Source organism: Pan troglodytes, chromosome 4 (genome assembly GCF_028858775.2).
Source record: "Pan troglodytes isolate AG18354 chromosome 4, NHGRI_mPanTro3-v2.0_pri, whole genome shotgun sequence".
NCBI lineage: Eukaryota > Metazoa > Chordata > Mammalia > Primates > Hominidae > Pan > Pan troglodytes.
In genome coordinates, this window is record NC_072402.2 from 24,834,104 (window position 1) to 24,853,106 (window position 19,003).

The following is a 19,003-nucleotide window of genomic DNA, read 5'->3' on the forward strand; positions in this document are numbered from 1 at the left end:
ATAGATAAGTTCCTATAGGACCCTAATGGCCAGGATATTGAATTTCGACTTTATCCTGAAGACAATAGGGAGTCTTTGATATGGAGACAGACTAGAAATGTAAAATCAGTCTCTACATTTCAGAAACAAGGCTGAGTGCCGTGGCGCATGCCTAGAATCCCAGCACTTTGGAAGGCCGAGGCGAGCGGATCACTTGAGGTCAGCAGTTTGAGATCAGCCTGGCCAACATGGCGAAACTTCGTTTCTACTAAAAATACAAATAGCCAGGTGTGGTGGCAGGCGTCTGTATTCCCCGGTACTCAGGAAGCTGAAGCAAGAGAATTGCTTGAACCCAGGAGGCAGAGGTTGCACTGAGCCAAGATCACACCATTGCACTCCAGCCTGGGCAACAGAGTGAGACTCAGTCTCAGTAACAAAATCTAGGCTGGGCGTGGTAGCTCACGCCTGTAATCCCAGCACTTTGGGAGGCTGAGGTGGGCGGATCACCTAAGGTCAGGAGTTCCGGAGCAGCCTGGGCAACATGGTGAAACCCCGTCTCTACTAAAAATGCAAAAATTAGCTGGGTGTGGTGGCATGCGCCTGTAGTCCCAGCTACTAGGGAGGCTGAGGCAGGAGCATCACTTGAACCCGGGAGGTGGAGGTTGCAGTGAGCCGAGATCACACCACTGTACTCCAGCCTGGCTACAGAGCGAGACTCCGTCTCAAAAAAGAAAAAAAAAAAAAGAAAATCTATTGACAAGATTGACAAGAGTTCATTTTAAAGATGATTCTCCACACTTGGAGCATGGGATCTTGCCTGTCAGCAATTTTGATCAGTCTCCAGATTAGTAACTGCGACTTGCCACCCTGGTTGATGGGCTGGCAGGAAGGAGTGTGTCATATCAGAGATTGCCACAGACACCCAGGGCAATGTGATTTGTCACTTAACGAGGGAGGCAGATCAAGAGCATCTCATCCTCCGGCTGCTGAGTCATCCTGCTCTGGCAGTTATTTAAACAGAAGCCTCCAGGAGACATACAATCAACACTCCACTCAGACAATGCCCAGACCTCCAGAAACCATGTGTCAAGCTCGGATTGCCTTAGACAGGTGCAATTTAAGAACAGCTTTCATCCTCTTTTCTCTCATATTGTCACACTATGGGTTCTGACTTCTGGCTCCTTTCCTCACGAGAAGCTCACCCAGCTGGAACTCTTATGGGACCTTGGCACCAGAGACCACAAATTCCTCTTTGAAGTTTTCTAACAGCAACAATGGTATTTCTGACTTGGCTTTCTTGTATTTCTCTCACGTTAACAAAATCGGTTCAGCATCTACCATGGGCTACATGCTGAGCTACAGGTAAGGTTTGGCTAAAGGATGAATAAGACCCACTCCTTGTCTTCAGGAGTTTGTCTAGCAGAAGAGTCTGTCATGTAATCAGGAAACTCCAGTACACAACGTGATAGCTCTAAGACAGGTATATACAAGATGATGTTCTGGACCTTAACTGTTTGGGGAGTACTACTGCCTTTGTCTAAAAGCCATCACCCTTTTTATATGCCATTTGGGAGGAACTGGGGGGACGTGGGAGGCTTCAAAGGGTTATGGGAGGATGGACATTTTAAAAGGGCTTTTCTTTTCTTTTTTTTTTTGAGACAGAGTTTCGCTCTGTCGCCCAGGCTGGAGTGCAGTGGCGCGCGATCTCGGTTCACTGCAAGCTCCACCTCCCGGGTTCACACCATTCTCCTGCCTCAGCCTCCTGAGTAGCTGGGACTACAGGCACCTGCCACCACACCCAGGTAATTTTTTGCATTTTTAGTAGAGACGGTGTTTCACCGTGTTAGCCAGGATGGTCTCGATCTCCTGACCTCATGATCCACCCGCCTTGGCCTCCCAAAATGCTGGGATTACAGGCGTAAGCCACTGTGCCCTGCCAAAGGCCTTTTCAAATCTAATGATGTATTCGCATTTCCACCTGTCTGCCAGCCCTTGTCCAGTTTGACCTGGGCACTCACTGCTGCTCTGGTGGTGAGTACTGCTGATGGTTCTTTTCCCTGCCCATCCTTGAGGTGCTCCCTTCAATATGTCAAATGAGGACTCTCATTACATTTGGCTGTCATACATCAGCCACAACTGTCCTGCCCAGAAGAGCTGGCCTTGGCTTTAAAGCCTACATCCTGGCTGACCTTCTTTACTGCTTTATTAAGGAATCCAACTTGCTGTTTGCTATCACATGTGCTATACGTGCTGTTGATGAAACTGCTAAAGGGGCTGAATGTGACTGACGTCTTTGGAAGGATGAGACTTAGCGTGCCTGTACAGTTGTGTCCAAATGCTGTCCTCATCTCCCAATGAAAAGGTATTGTAAATAAAGAGAAAGATCAGAGGCTTATTTTAAACACTAAATATGAGCTAGGAGCTGTCCTAGACACTATGTAAAAGTTTTATTTAGTTCTCACTGTAATGTTGGCCTTATGTTAGCATCCCATTTTTCAGACTGAGGAAATTATGGCTCAGAGAGGTTAAGAGACTTATTGAAGGTCACACAGCTCCACAAACTTTGGTGTAGATTAAACGTGTACATGGGTCTATGTGACTTTGAATCTTGCATTCTTTACATTATTGGAATATTTCACAGAAGGAAAATGACATATTAACATGGCAATAAGATTTCTGGTTCCAGTCTGGTTACTGGTCTTCCAAGAGTGTTATAGGATTTATAGCCTGAGCTCTGAAGCTTTGTTCTGAAGCATGCTATCAATATGAACAAATTGGTATGGAAGGAAGCCACAAATTATATACTAAAATCTAGTTCATCAGAGGAAAATATAGTTAAATACATTTACATTCCCAGAACTGTTAATATTGAAGAATAAAACACACAGTGGGAAAGAGACGAGGAGAAAATACGCCTGTTTTTATGACTTGTTGATATCTACAGGGTTTTTCCTTAAGCCTCACAACAATTTACAGCATTGCCAGCAGCATTCAGTACATTCAGAACAGGATCATTTCACCCACAGCTGAACTAGGGCCATGCCTGGGACAGACAGAGAATGGCCTTCCAGCAGACATGCCAAGAAGCAAGCCAGGGTCAGTGAGTGAAGAGGAGGGCAGGCCCATTTGAAGCAACACAGTTTATGTAAGTGTGATCTAACCGCTTTCACTGGAAATGGGTCAGACTCCAGTTGAGAGAACCAGGGGCCTGAATGACCCCAGCAAAATCACTGTGGCAATTCTTTCAATCACCTCTGAGAATATGGCCCTGTGACGACATAATGACGTTTGGATTAATTTCAGTCGGCTGTGTTTTCCCCTCCTTTCTTGCTTCCCCATAGTTGATTTGCCAAATTTTTTTTGTTTGCTTAAATACGCTAAACTAAACAGGATACATTATATCACAGTCTGTGATAAATTTACCACTGGGAATAGGGAAAAAAGTATGGGATAAAGAAATAGGTCTTTTTCGCCTCTCACAGCTGTGATTCAGTTCTGACTCAAAAGGAAGTGTGCCACCTACTGAATCACAGAAACCACTTCCTGTGGCTGTTTGGTTTATTCTGGAGGAGCATCAGGCCAAGTGCTGCCCTGCCCTGACCCTGACTGGCTCTTCAGAGCCAAGGCATTCACAGCTTGAGGTGGTTTGGCCTCAGACTCTTGAGAACATTGCATATTAAATTACAAGTGTTTCGTTTCCTAGCAAGGAGTCTTTAGCAACATGAAAACGAACGTGTGTTATTTGCAAACCAAGTATATCATTACTGAACCTGAATATCCTTACTTTTTCATAAGGTACGTATTCCGGATGACCACTCTTAAGATCTGAATGTACACTGGTTCTGTTTTTCCTGAGGGGAACTTGGGCAGTCTGCAGGGTGGCATTTACCAGCTGAGGGACTTCAAGAGCACCCTTTAATCAGTGCGGCAGCACTCAACTTGTATTCACTCACTCAAAGTATTTTTGAGCATGTACTTATTGCCATGTGCTGTGCTAGGTAGGGGTAGAGGGTACAGTGGTGAACAAGACCCCACAGCTCCTGACCTCATGGCTCATGTGTTCTACACCATAAGGGAATTATGCTGTGTCTCCCGGGGCAGGGGCCTTCCTCTGTTCATCATGCAGCCCCAGCATCTAGCACCTGGCCTTGCATAAAGGAGGCTCTAAATCAAGCTTGTCCAACCCAAGGCCCATGGGCCACATGTGGCCCAGGATGGCTTCGAATGCAGCCAAACACAAATTTGTAAACTTTCTTAAAACATTATAAGATTTGTGTGTATGTGTTTTAGTCCATCAGCTATTGTTAGTGTTCGTGTATTTTATGTGTGGCCCAAGACAATTCTTCTATGTGGCTCAAGGAAACCAAAGATTGAACACTCCTGCTCTAAATACTTGTTTGTTGAATAGATTCATGAAAAGAAAGAAGGAGAGAAGGAGGAAAGGAGGGCGGAAGGAAAGGAAGAAGGGAGGGAAGAAGAGAAGAAAGAAGCAGAGAAAGGAAGAGAAAAGAAATTACGGCCAGTGCGGTGGCTCACGCCTGTAATCCTAGCACTTTGGGAGGCCTAAGCGGGCTGATCACCTGAGGTCAGGAGTTCGTAAGCCAGCCTGGCCAACATGGTGAAACCCCATCTCTACTAAAAATACAAAAATCAGCAGGGCATGGTGGTGCATGTCTGTAATCCTAGCTACCTGGGAGGCTGAGGTAGGAGAATCGTTGGAACCCGAGAGGCGGAGGCTGCAGTGAGTTGAGATCATGTCACTGCACTCCAGGCTGGGCAACAGAGTGAGATTCTGTCTCAAAAAAAAAAAAAGAAAGAAAGAAAGAAAGAAAGTTACCATTAGTTTTCTGTTGTATTTGCAAGCAAAGACAAAAGCACCAAGGTACTTGTTTCCTTCTGTAATTAGAGTTTCAAATAGACTAAAAGTTTCTGCTCTTAGGTGGGTCTAGAGACTCTCTAGTACCTCAGGACCTCAGGACACATGGGGTCTCTTGGTTTTCTTTTCATTGTTGTTGTTTATTTTATTTTTGTTTTTATTTTTTAACTTTAAAACAATTTTTTGTAGATGAATATGCTTACATATGTTTGGGGGTTTTTTTGAGACAGGGTCTTGCTCTGTTGCCCAGGCTGGAGAGCGGTGGTTTAACCACAGCTCACTGCGCCTCGACCTCCCAAGGTAGGGACTGCAGGTGTGTACAGTGGGGTGCACCACCACACCCAGCTAATTTTTAAATTTTTTTTTGTAGATATTGTCTCACTCTGTTGGCCAGACTGGTCTTGAAATCCTGGGCTCGAGCAATTCTCCTGCCTCGGCCTCGTAATGCGTTAGGATTACAAGCGTGAACACCGCACCCGGGCAGCATGTGGTCTCTTAACCAGAGGAGGCCTCTTCTGAACTAGGTAGAGGTCCTGAGAATTGATTCTGAGAGTAAAAGGCTCTTTGTTCTCCTCAGAGTAGATTAGAATCCCTAATGATAGAGCATCTATTATTCCTCTAGTGGTCCATGCCCAACAGATTCATCCAAGAATAGATGAAGATCTTTGTAATGTTGTGCAAGTAATCTAATCACCCCACAGAAGAGCTGTGACTTAAATTATCCCAGAGTCGGCCCACCTGTTTTCATAAAGATCAATGTAACTTGTAAATTTCTTCAGTTCTCCTCACCTATCATCATTTGACTGACAAAATCCAGAAAACTAGGCTAGTTATGGTGGCCTATGCATATAATCCAAGCTCTTTGAGAGGCCAGGGTGGGTGGATTGCTTGAGTCCAGGAATTCGAGACCAGCCTGGGCAACAAAGGGAGACCCTGCCTATATCCCAGCTATGCAGGAGGCGAGGCCAGAGGATTGCCTGAGCCTAGGAGGTTGAGGCTGCAGTGAGCCATGATTGCCCCACTACACTCCAGCCTGGATGACAGAGTGAGACCCTGCCTTAAAAATAATAATAATAGTAATAATATTTCATAAAGATACAGGAAACTAGATTATAATTGACATTTTCAAAGTGAAATACTGTCTAGAATGGTGCTTGGCCAACAGTAAGCTTTTTGTAAGTAGAAGTCATTACTACTACTATTTCTTTCATTATTATTACCATTACTACTTTTTTTTACAAAAGAAAAAAACCCTGGACAACACACTGAAACCATTACTACTTCTACTACTATAACTTAGGTTGCACCTGATAGAGCCAGCAATTTTTCCAAGGTATGACAATGGCCATATGTTTAATGATATAATTCTATGGCTCAGTGTATCTCAGCCTTTTTAAACCCTGCTCTTCTTTTGACAATTGTAAAAATCTTAAACTGACCTCCAGTTGAAATCCTCTGTCAAGAAGATATTGTCGGCCAGGGGCGGTGGCTCACACCTGTAATCCCAGCACTTTTGGAGGCCGAGGTGGGAGGATCACTTGAGGTTAGGAGTTCGAGACCAGCCTGGCCAACATAGTGAAACCCCATCTCTACTAAAAATACAAAAATTAGGCAGGCATGGTGGTGTGTGCCTGTAATCCCAGCTACTCAGGAGGCTGAGGTAGGAGAATTGCTTGAATCTGGCAGGGCAGAGGTTGCAGCAAGCCGAGATCACGCCACTGCTCTCCAGCCTGGGTGAGACTGTCTCAAAAAAAAAAAAAAAAAAAGAAAGAAAGAAAGTAAGAAAAAGAAGAAATCCCAATCTCTTCTTTTATGTGGATTCTTCCTCACTTGAATAATACTTTTCTTCCCCAGTATCCTCCATATTATCCCAGAGTCAGCCCCTCTGTTTTTGTAAAGATCTACGTAACCTCCTCTAAGTTTCCCAGTTCTCACCTATCATATCATCTGGCTCAACAAAGGGCAGGAAGCTAGATTCTAATTGATATTTTGAGGCCAGGAGCAGTGGCTCATGCCTGTAATCACAGCACTTTGGGAGGCTGAGGCGGGCAGATCACTGGAGGTCAGGAGTTCGAGACCAGCCTGGCCAATATGGTGAAACCTCGCCTCTACTAAAAATACAAAAAATTAGCCAGGCTTGGTGGCTTGTACCTGTAATCCCAGCTACTCAGGAGGCTGAGGCAGGAGAATAGCTTAAACCTGGGAGGAGGAGGTTGCAGTGAGCCGAGATTGCGCAATTGCACCCCAGCCTGGGTGACAGAGCAAAACTCCATCTCAAAAACAAACAAACAAACAAACAAACCTGATATTTTCAAAATTGAGGCAATTATAACAGCTGTTTAGCCAAGAATTACGATAGCAATAATAGCAAGAAAATAAATTAGTTCACAAATGAGTCTCAGAAGCCCAGTGATTTTTATTTTATTTTTATTTTTTGAACTTTTATTTTAGAATCAGGGGATACATGTGCAGGTTTGTTACCCGGGTATTTTGCATGATGCTGAGGTTTGGAGTATGCATGAATCCAACCTGTCATCCAGGTAGTGAGTATAGTACCCAACAGACAGTTTTTTTAACACTTACTTCACTCCCTTCCCCAATCTTGTATTTCCCTGTGTCTACTGTTCCCATTTTTATGACTGTGCCAACAATAATTTTTTTTCTTTTTTCTTTAAATAGAGATGGGGGTCTCTATTTAAAGAGCCTCCCAAAGTGCTAGGATTACAGGTGTGATCCATTGCACCTGGCCCATGCCAACAATATTTGAAACCCTTATCTGCATGTACAAGTTTGCTACTGGTTTTGTTTTGCTCATTAATACATCCCAAGCATCTATACCTAGCTTGTAGTACCAGCATGTAGTAGGTGCTTAATAAATATTTATTGAATAAATAAATTAGTTTGACATTAGTTTAACATTTCAAGTAAAACAAAATACCATTCAGTTAATTCTCTTCTTCTACTTTTTTCTTTTAAGAGAGACAAATAGTCACACATACATCAGCAGGAGAGGATATAGTTTCCTGTGTTTAAGTTTTTATGAGTTACTTTAGTTCAAATGTCACAGAAAATTATATTGAACTCTTGACCAATCTATCTATTTTTTCCATTGGAGTATTGACCCAAATAAGAAATAGCATAAAGGAAAAATTATTTTTTGGCAGAAAAATATTCTCTCTAAATTCTTGTGTGTTTTGTTTTGATTTTTTCCTTAGTGACTGGAGGCCAGTTTCAATCAACTGAAGCACAGATTCCAAATTTTCAATCTGGTTTTCTTGAGTAGTGACTGAGTGCCAAAAATGAAGCAATGACACAACATCACCATCAAGACACTCCCCAGCACGCACACACATGCCAGAGTCCAACACCAAGACACTCCCCAGCACGCACACACACGCCAGAGTCCAGGCCATATTCGGGTGGCTTGCAAGCTTCTTCCCCCCAAAGTATTTACTCTCAAAATAATGGTTTTTGTTTTGTTTTGGTTTGGTTTGGTTTGTTTTTTTCCAAATACATTTCTTCCCTATATCTTTAACCAATTCTCATAAAATTTTGTCTAATACACTGGTCAGTGTATTCCAGACCCTAAAAGATAACATAATGAAACTATCTATGACTAAAAGGTAATCAGGATCTTCTACTTATCCTTTTTTCCTCCCTTTTAAACTTTAATTTTGATACATTTGAGAATGAAATGATGACAATAAATGCAAAGTAATTATTGAAGAAACAATAATTTTGTATTAGCTTACTGAAAAAAAAAAAGATAACCAAATATATTTTGGCAGCCCCAAACGAGTCACATGTGTAATGCAGTGGGAGAGCAGTGTCCTGAAGGAAAAGGTGGCCTGCGGGACAGCCAAGAGAACAAACATCCACTGCAAGTAATATGAGCTCTAAGTTTGGACTAGGCCTATGTCTGCTCTGAGACTTGGGGCAATTCACTTAATCAGAGCCTTAATCAGCTACAGACTAACAATATCCATATCTGCTACTTATTTTGTAAATCTCCTTTCTAAAGTTAACTCTATTCCATGTTCCATAATCCCATAAATTCTAGAATCTTTTCCTCTTATAGCCAAGTTGTTTATCATTGACAGAGATATTCACCTGGTCGTTTTGGCTTCTCTAATCCTCCTGGTGAGAACACCTCCAAGGGAGCTTTCAGTGGCATTTAAGGTCACTTGTGCTCTTGGGCCTAGAAACTGCCTTGATCGTGGTTTTAGCTCACATGAGGTAAGTCTTTATTATATGCCCAACCTCTTTATGCATTACTTCATTTAATTGTATACTAATCCTTTGTCATAGGTTATCAGAGTGTTTGATTATAAGTTACAGGAAGAAAAAAAAAACAAACTCCAATTGACTAAAACAATGGGGCATTTTTTTGACTCACATAACTGAGAGTCTAGAGAGAAGGCACTTTCAGGTTTGGCTGATGAATCCTGTATCACTGCCTTGTCTCCAGGCCCCCAGGTTCTGCCTCTGTCCTGACATCCAGTGTTGGATTCCTCTTCACATCAACTCCTCTCTGTAGGTTGGGCCATCAGACCCTACCTCCTTATTTATGTTGAGCAAAGGAGAGAGAATGCCTCTACAAACAATGAAAAAAGTGAAAAAAAAATCTTTCTCCTCCTTATAACTTTAGTTAGCTTAACTTTAGTCAGTTGCTTAGCTACTAAACAGTAGCTATTGGGAGGTGGGAAGGAATACTATTGTGTAATCAACTAAGGCTCATACAGAGGATTAGGGTTATCTGAATTGATTTGAATTAATTAGAATTTACTCTCAGAGCTGTGGCAATTCCTTGAACCACACTGATTGCTATAAAGTGGAAGAGGAATAGATTGAATTTTGGGGAGTCAACTACAATGTGTACTACAGGTAAATACTATGAATTTCCAATTCACAGATGAGAAAATTGAGGCATGTGGTGGGAGGGAGGTTATGTAATTTGCCCAATGTCACAGTTGAACCTAGGCAAAGGCCTATCTCCAGGTCTAAACAATTCAGTGACCTCCTGTGTACATTTCTGTCTCTCCTTTTTTTAGAGTGTGCAATCCACTGTGTCACCCAGGCTGGATTGCAGTGGCTCGATCATGGAGATCATGGCTTTCTGTAGCTTTGAACTCCTGGGCTCAAGTGATCCTCCTGCCTCAGCTTCCTGAGTGGCTGGGACTACAGGCTTGACAACACGCCCGGCTATCCCGTGTATATTTCTTGAGAGCTTATGATATATAAGAGAAACTCCAAAATAAGGGGAGGGTGTGCTAAGGGGAAGACCAAAGCACTATCAAGAGGTGGATTCAATCGTACCCCTTCTATTTACTAGTTGTGTGACTCTTTTGAAAATGAGAATAATAGGCCAGGCTCGGTGGCTCCTGCCTGTAATCCCAGCACTTTGGGAGGCTGAGGCAGGTAGATCACCTGAGGTTAGAAGTTCAAGACCAGCCTAGCCAACATGGCGAAACCCCATCTCTATTAAAAATACAAAAATTAGCCAGGAATGGCAACATGTGCCTGTAGTTCCAGTGACTCAGGAGGCTGAGGCAGGAGAATCACTTGAACCCAGGAGGCAGAGGTTGCAGTGAGCCGAGATTGTGCTACTGCACTTCAGCCTGGGTGACAGTGAGACTCCATCTCAAAAAAAAAAAAAAAAAAAGGAAGAAAAGAAAAGAAAATGGGAATAATAAAACTTACTTACTGGAGCAGTAGCAAAGATTAAAATTTAGACCATGCAGAAGAATGTTTTTCAAAATGACATGACCTGGTAATAGGATAGAAATGCAAATTCCTGTTACTGCACCAGACCCACCAAATAAGAAACTCTGGGGATGGGACCCAGGACTAAGTACTTTAACAAGCACTCCAGGTGATTCTAATGATTGTTAAAGTTTGAGAACCACTGGTCTAACACATTGCCTGGTACATAAGCTTTTATTTTGTTGTTATTGTTCTAAGGACAATGTGTGTATTGACTTCTGTTTCCAGGAGTTCATGACTTGGAGAACTAGGGAAAGGAAGACAAAAATTCTTTAATGCAGAACGATACTGATTGATAAACACCTGAATATAATACAGGTTAAATGTGCTTTGAAGATTTATAAAAGGTTGAATTTATTTCCAGCAAGATGACTCTCAGAAGCCTTTATAGATTAGAGAAGAAATGGAAAGGGGTAAAAATAGTTAGGAACTATAAAGCAGGGCAGACAAGTTTTCAATGGTTACTGCCAATGTGTATACAGAAAGTTAGCTTGGCCGGGCAAAGTGGCTCATGCTTGTAATCCCAGCACTTTGGGAGGCCAAGGCGGGCAGATCACCTGAGATCAGGAGTTTGAGACCAGCCTGACCAACATGGTGAAACCCTATCTCTACTAAAAATACACAATTAGCCCAGCATGGTAGAGCATGCCTGTAATCCCAGCTACTCAGGAGGCTGAGGCAGGAGAATCGCTTGAACTTGGGAGGCAAAGGCTGCAGTGAGCTGAGATCGTGCCATTGCACTCCATCCTGGGAAACAAGGGTGAAACTCCGTCTCCAGAAAAAAAAAAAAGTTACCTTGAAATATATCAATACAAACAAATAAATTAGATATTTCATATTGTACAGGAACAAAACCCATCAGAAGATGTCAGAAGATAAGGATTTTTGTCCTGATGCTACACTTACCAGCTGTCCCTCAGTGTTCTACTTCTTAAAAAAAGAGAGGTTGGTCCTGATCCCTGGTTCTTAACCAGGGGAAAATAAAGTGGGGCCAGGGCATGTGCAGACTTAAAAATTACACAGGGGAATGTAGGCACGATCTGTTTAAGAAATACTGGACTAAATGGTCTCTAATCTGTGATTGTAGATTAAAGAATAATCTACAATCTACACCGTGTTGGCCGGGCACGGTGGCTCACACCTGTAATTCCAGCACTTTGGGAGGCTGAGGTGTGTGGATCACATGAGGTCAGGAGTTCGAGACTAGCCTCACCAATGTGGCAAAACCCCATCTCTACTAAAAATATGGAAAATTAGCTCGGTGTGGTGGTGCATGTCTGTAGTCCCAGCTACTTGGGAGGCTAAGGCATGAGAATTGCTCGAACCTGGGAGGCAGAGGTTGCAGTGAGCCAAAATCATGCCACTGCACTCCAGCCTGGGTGACAGAGTGAGACTCTGTCTCAAAAAAAAAAGAAAAAATAAATAATCAAATGTAAAGTTAACACATAAAGGAGGCATGTACATATTATTAAAATCTATATGACTATCTCTCCTTTTTTATTTTTGGCTCAATATCTGTATCTGAACACCTAATTAATTAAAGGAAAACATTTGTAATATGTAGCAACTAAAATGTCACCTTCTCTGTGGGGATCACAAAGTCCTTGGCAATCACTTCCATACCAGACAAGTGAGTATTGTCCTTCTCCTTTTCCAGATGGATAAACAGAGGCAACCCGAGGATAAAGGCCTTGCTCAGTGTCACACATTTCAGTCACTAAATAAGACACAATGGATGCCAGTATTCTCATCCCCTCACAAATAAAGAGCCTTCAAGCTCTTGCAGTCAACAAGAACTTTTGGAATGATTTCACTGCCTGAAAAGGCAGATACATAGGTGACATCCACAAATAGGAAGAAAATCAACCTGAACCTGAGTGTGTGGGCTCACTGACTCTAAGCAGTAGAGACAGAAGAGAAATAAAGTTTTAGCAAAGAAGAGTTCTGAAAGAAAATAAATATAGCTCGTTATCAAGTGCTGTTTTTACACAGTAAAACATGGGCAAAATTACTCTTCTTTAAGTAGTGATTCTTATCTCTTGATTAAGTCACCTACTCATTCATTTAATAAATACATACTGATTGTTTTCTATGTGTTGAGCACTCATCTCTGTATTGGAAATATAATAATGACCAAAGTTGACAATAGTAATAACAATAATAGCTAATATAGCAGGCACTAATAATTATTTGTTGAGTAATATGTCAAAATTCAGTGTGAACAGCATTCTATTTGGGGCTGCATCCACTGACTATAACACAGCTAATCTATCTGAAATGTTCCAGCTTTGGGCCTCTCTAACAGAAGAAGCTGTTGTTGGGCCTGCCTCTAGTTGGCGATGCATCCACCAATGAGAATGAATTTATGATCGACCACTCTTCCTGTAAAGGCCGCTGGAACTGACAGCATTGTGATTTTCTTTTACTGTTAGTTTTAAATTACTAGAACCAACTCAATTACTAGAACGAACTTTACTTCTTTGTTTCCTACTTATCAAAACAGTAAAAACAACAAGTAAAAGAAATGCCATCTTAATATTGTTTTGATGACAAAACAGTATTCCTTTTAGTTGTGCTTCAAATGGAATAAGATGCAAACAGGCTTGGTATGGTGGCTCACCCCTGTAATCCCAGCCCTTTGGGAGGCCAAGGTGGAAGGATTGCTTGAGGCCATGAGTTTGAGACCAGCCTGCGCAACATAGCAAGACCGTGTCTCTACAAAAAATAAAAAATTAGCTGAGTGTAGTGGTGTGTGCTTGTGGTCCCAGCTACTTTTGAGGCTGAGGAGGGAGAATCTCTTGAGCCCAGAAGGTCGAAGTTGCAGTGAGCCGTGATCGTGCCATTGCTCTCCAGCTTGGACAACAAAGCAAGACCCTATGTCAAAAAATAAATAAATAAAAGACATAAACATATCTGAGATTAACTTTCAGTGGTAAATTTGTTCCATCTATGATTTTTAAGGTTAAATGCTTTGGAAGCTTTAAAAACCATTTCAGCCCTTTTAAATGCCAACTTACACTGATGATGCTCTCAGATGTTAGGAAATCTTTTGAGCAGAAAATGGAAGTGGGGGTGTTGAGGCAGGGAGGAGAGTGATGCAATATTCCTTAGTGTCATCCTGTGATTTCACAATTTGTTTTTCAATCTGTTTGGACTTTCAAAAGGGAAGACTCTCATATGTCAACAAGCCCATGAACTGAAGCTTAAAACACTGGAAACAACAACTGTAGAGTTTCAAGTATATGTACATTTATGTATTCATGTTCCTTGATGGGAATGCTGGCTGGTGTGAATGTTCAATCTCCTGAGAAATGTAAATTTTTCTCTGACAGATTTATTAGCTTGCTGTATCTGAGCACATGAGCAAAAACAATGCCTAATAAGAAAACTTTCTCCTTCAAAGTCAAACTTGGGAGAAATGAAGGGAAATTGAGTTTTCTTTGCTTGACAGTGTTCAACATTCTTGTAGTCAGTGTGCTCATGAAGATTGCAAACTTTTTTTTTTTTTAGACAGAGCAGCTAGGACTACAGGCGCGCACCACCACACCCAGCTAATTTGTGTATTTTTAGTAGAGATGGGGTTTTAACTATGTTGGCCAAGCTTGTCTCAAACTCCTGACCTCAAGTGATCCATTCGGCAGCTCTTTCTTTTTTTTTTTTTTTTTTTTTTTGAGACAAAGTCTCGCTCTGTCACCCAGGCTGGAGTGCAGTGGTATGATCTCAGCTCACTGCAACCTCCGCCTCCTGGGTTCAAGCAATTCTCATGCCTTAGCCTCTCGAATAGCTGGGACTACAGGTGTGTGCCACCACGCCCAGCTAATTTTTGTATTTTTAGTAGAGACAGGGTTTCATCATGTTGTCCAGGCTGGTCTCAAACTCCTGACCTCAAGTGGTCCGCCCGCCTCGGCCTCCCAAAGTGCTGGGATTACAGGTGTGAGCCACCATGCCTGGCCATCTGGCAGTTCTTTATAGCAGTATGAAAATGGACTAATACACCCCATCTCTCCCAAAATAAAAAAAGTAGATAGGTGTGGTGGCACGCACCTGTAGTTTCAGCTGCTCAGGAGGCTGAGGTGGGGGGATAGCTTGATCCGGGCAGGCAGAAGTTGCAGTGAGCTGAGATTGGACCACTGCACTCCAACCTGGGTAACAGAACAACAACCCATCTCAAAAAAAAAAAAATTAACTGGGGATTAGATTGAAAAGATATAAAAATAAAGCTATTAATCTCTTACAGTCCCAGATATAAAGTATATGCTCTCATGTTATGAAAAGGTCAATATAATTATGAATAAGAAAAAAGATTATTGTTCTTTTATGTTCACCAGTCTGAGCACCTATGATGAGCACCTATGAGAATCTCTGCTGGTACTTACCAGTTAGCCCACTCACTGTCTCCAAGATTCTGTATGTTTTCCACCCTCTGTTGAGAGCATTTCTGGTACAGTGTACATAGTTAAGTAATAATAGTCAAGGAGAAAAGAAAATAAAGTTCTGACGTGGCATTAAGAATAGCAGCAATAAGACTAGGCATGGTGGCTCATGCCTGTAATCCCAGCATTTTGGGAGGTCGAGGTGGGTGGATCGCCTGAGGTCAGGAGTTCAAGATCAGCCTGGTCAACATTGTAAAACCCCATCTCTACTAAAAATACAAAAATTAGCTGGGTATGGTGGCGCATGCCTGTAGTCCCAGCTACTCAGGAGGCTGAGGCAGGAGAATTGCTTGAACCTGGGAGGCCGAAGTTGCAGTGAGCCAAGATTTTGCCACTGCATTCCAGCCTGGGCAACAGAGTGAGACTCCTTCTCAAAAAAAAAAAAAGAAAAGAAAAGAAGAAGAATAGCAGCAATAAAATAGAGGAAATGACTGGCTCTGAGGCAGATTGTTTAAATAAAATATGTGTGGTGGCTCACTCCTGAATCCCAGCACTTTGGGAGGCCAAGGTGGGTGGATCACTTGAGGCCAGGAGTTCAAGACCAGCCTGGCCAACATGGCAAAACCCTGTCTCTGCTAAAAATACAAAAATTATCTGGGCGTAGTGGCATGTGCCTATAATCCCAGTTACTCGGGAGGCTGAGGCAGGAGAATCACTTGAACCAGAAAGGTGGAGGTTGCAGTGAGCCGAGATTGTGGCACTACACTCCAGCCTGGGCAACAGAGCAAGACTCTTTCCCAAAAATAAATAAATAGGCTGGGCGTGGTGGTTCACGCCTGTATTGCCAGTACTTTGGGAGGCCAAGGAGGGCAGATCACTTGAGGTCAGGAGTTCAAGAGCAGCCTGAGCAACATGGTGAAACCCTGTCTCTACTAAAAATACAAACTTAGCCAGGCGTGGTGGCGCATGCCTGTAGTCCCCCCTACTTGGGAGGCTGAGTCAAGAGAATCACTTGAACTCGGGAGATGGAAGTTACAGTGAGCTGAGATGGCACCACTGCACTCCAGCCTGGGTGACAGAGTAAGACCCTGTCTCTGTTTTTTAAAAAAAAGAAGAAAAGAAAAAAAAATGTACTGTATATTTCAAAATAGCTAAAAGAGAGGATTTTAAATATTTTTACCACAAAGAAAATGATAAATATTTGAGGTGATGTATATGCTAATTAACCTGATTTGATCATTCATATATGTGTGTGCGCATATATATATACATATATATATGTATATATATATGGAAACATCACACTTTACTCCATAAATATATACCTGTACAATTATTATTTGGCAATTAAAAATTAAAAAACTGGCCGGGTGTGGTGGCTCAGGCCTCTAATCCCAGCACTTTGGGAGGCCAAGGCAGGCAGATCACGAAGTCAGGAGATCGAGACCATCCTGGCTAACACGGTGAAACACCCTCTCTATTAAAAAATACAAAAAATTAGCTGGGCGTGGTGGTGGGTGCCTGTAGTCCCAGCTACTCGGGAGGCTGAGGCTGGAGAATGGTGTGAACCCGGGAGGCAGAGCTTGCAGTGAGCCGAGATTGTGCCACTACACTCCAGCCTGGGCAACAGAGCGAGATCCGTCTCAAAAAAATTAATTAATTAATTAAATAAAATAAAAATAAAAAACTATTTAAATAAGTAAATTAGCCAACTAAATACAAAGTAATATAAATAGATTATATGGAAATAAAAGCCAAATTAAGTGTTTTATTGCCAGTTCCAGAAGCAAGCCTTTAAGACAATCTTTATTATTGTAGGACCCACAACACTATGCATTCTCTCAATATTCTGAGATTTTTCTCATCTTTACCATACTACCTTGTATTAATGGGTGGAACAAATATGTTTATTTACTTCAAGTCATAGTCAACTTTTCCATATAGATTAAGAATTATCCTTTTTTTTTTTTTTTCTGGGACCAGGTCTTGCTCTGTCCCCAAGGCTGCTAGCTCACTGCAGCCTGGAACTCCTGGGCTCAAGTGATCCTCCTGCCTCAGCCTCTAGAGTAGCTAGAACTATGCCCAATCCTCCTGCCTTGGTCTCCCTAAGTGCTGCAATTACAGGTATGAACCACAACACCGGACCTAGATTGTGAATTATTCTTGTATACAGCTATGGCCTTGTCAGAGAAGTTTGAACCAAAGCAACTCCATCTTGAATAGGAGCTGCGTAAAATGAGGCTAAACCTACTGGGCTGCATTCCCAGATGGTTAGGCATTCTAAGTCACAGCATGAGATAGGAGTTTGGCTCAAGATACAGGTCATAAAGACCTTGCTGATAAAACAGCTTGCAGTAAAGAAGCCGGCTAAATCCCACCAACATCAAGGTGGTGATGAGAGTGACCTCTGCTCATCCTCACTGCTACACTCCCACCAGAGCCATGACAGTTTACGAATACCATGGCAACATCAGGAAGTTACCCTATATGGTGTAAAAAGGGGAGGCATGAATAATCCACCCCTTGTTTAGCATATCATCAAAAAATAACTATAAAAATGGGCAACCAGCAGCCATCAGGGCTGCTCTATGGAGTAGCCATTCTTTTATTCCTTTACTTTTTTTTATTTTTATTTTTTTGAGATGCAGTCGCACTCTGTCACCCAGGCTGGAGTGCAGTGGCACAATCTTGGCTCACCGCAACCTCCACCTCCTAGGTTCAGGCAATTCTCCTGCCTCAGCCTCCCGAGTAGCTGGGATTACAGGCATGCACCACCACGCCCACCTAATTTTTTTTATTTTTAGTAGAGATGGGGTTTCGCTGTGTTGGCCAGGCCAGTCTCGAACTCCTGACATCAGGTAATCCACCCGCCTCAGCGTCCCAAATTGCTGGGATTACAGGCATGAGTCACCGCACCCAGCCATTTACTTTCTTAATAAGCTGACTTTCACTTTATAGATTTGCCTCAAATTCTTCTTGTGTGAGATCCAAGAACCCTCTCTTGGGGTCTGAATCATACCCCTTTCGGGTTACAGCCTATCACAGCATTTTTAATCCTATGCACTTAACACTTCTGTATAGAAAAAGAACATCACACTAGAATTTTGATGACAATAGATGACAATATGATGAATCTTATTATATGAAGTGTTAAACTTATTAGAGCAGATATGGTACTAAAAATAAATTCCCACCTCCTCTAAAGTTCTTCTAGTCTCCAAGGCCATCATTTTTCATAAATACTGCAATATTTCTTCTACATCTTGCTAGTCTAAAAGTATTAATACTCTTTGCAAAGTGCACAGCTCATTACTAGGTAGTAACTTAAGCAAAGGAAGAAAGCTGGCTGGATCAATGATTTGTCACCAAGGTCTGAATCACAGGAGTTTGGTCTCTGGTGTATCCTCTTGGTCCAGAAAGTAGGAGGTGGTGGTCCAGTGAGCCAGGAATTGCCTGGCAGCATCAACATCCTGGCTGTTACTTGGGATAGGTTGCATTTTTTGGCTTTTGCTCTTGAACCAAAAGTTCAAGTGTGAAAACCAGGACTGACGCTTCTCCTCTGCTGAAGCCAGGTTACCCCCAGTTCAGCCAGAAGTTAGGTTGAGGGTGGAGTGGCCCAGCATTCCAGGAGTGGCACATGTCAGCAGGAGCTGTGCCAGGGCTGTGTCCCAACCGCAGAGCTGGGCTTGCCACACATCCTTCACTTCATTAGTATAGTGGATTTCTGGGTGACTGGGCAGAGACACTATTGAGACAGAATCGAGATGTGATTTACATGCTGGGTCTATTATCTCAGCTTTGGGAGGCACATATTAGATGAAAGTCAGGCTGTGGCCTGCAGAAATTAGGCCCCCGTCTCCACTGTACCTGGAAATGAACGCTTTTGTTTCATATTTCTTAAGAGTAAAGAGCTCATGTTTCTCTCTTTGCTTCTTTTTTCTTTTCTTTTCTTTTTGTTTTTGAAATGGAGTCTTGCTCTGTCGCCCAGGCTGGAATGCAATGGTGCAATCTC

General features: G+C 42.4%; 1 protein-coding gene across 16 annotated transcripts; it reads left to right on the top strand.

The window, feature by feature from the left end:
* Positions 1-875: 875 nt before the first annotated feature.
* On the top strand, positions 876-12,710 carry LOC107974658 (uncharacterized). Of its 16 annotated transcripts, none has more exons than XR_010156859.1 (8): positions 877-1,341; positions 1,642-1,781; positions 2,190-3,774; positions 8,644-8,739; positions 8,956-9,091; positions 9,635-9,739; positions 11,465-11,563; positions 12,276-12,710. XR_010156859.1 is itself a non-coding variant. In XM_063810265.1 (7 exons), exons 3-6 carry the CDS (start codon positions 3,701-3,703, stop codon positions 9,699-9,701), a joined length of 360 nt encoding a protein of 119 aa, XP_063666335.1. In that variant the 5' UTR covers positions 883-1,341; positions 1,642-1,781; positions 2,190-3,700; the 3' UTR covers positions 9,702-9,739; positions 12,276-12,710. The 16 variants fall into 16 exon arrangements, 7 of the variants coding, with proteins under 7 accessions (XP_063666336.1, XP_063666335.1, XP_063666332.1 ...); XR_010156858.1 differs by having other exon boundaries at positions 887-1,341; positions 9,648-9,739; XR_010156860.1 differs by lacking the exon at positions 11,465-11,563 and having other exon boundaries at positions 876-1,341.
* Positions 12,711-19,003: the final 6,293 nt, after the last annotated feature.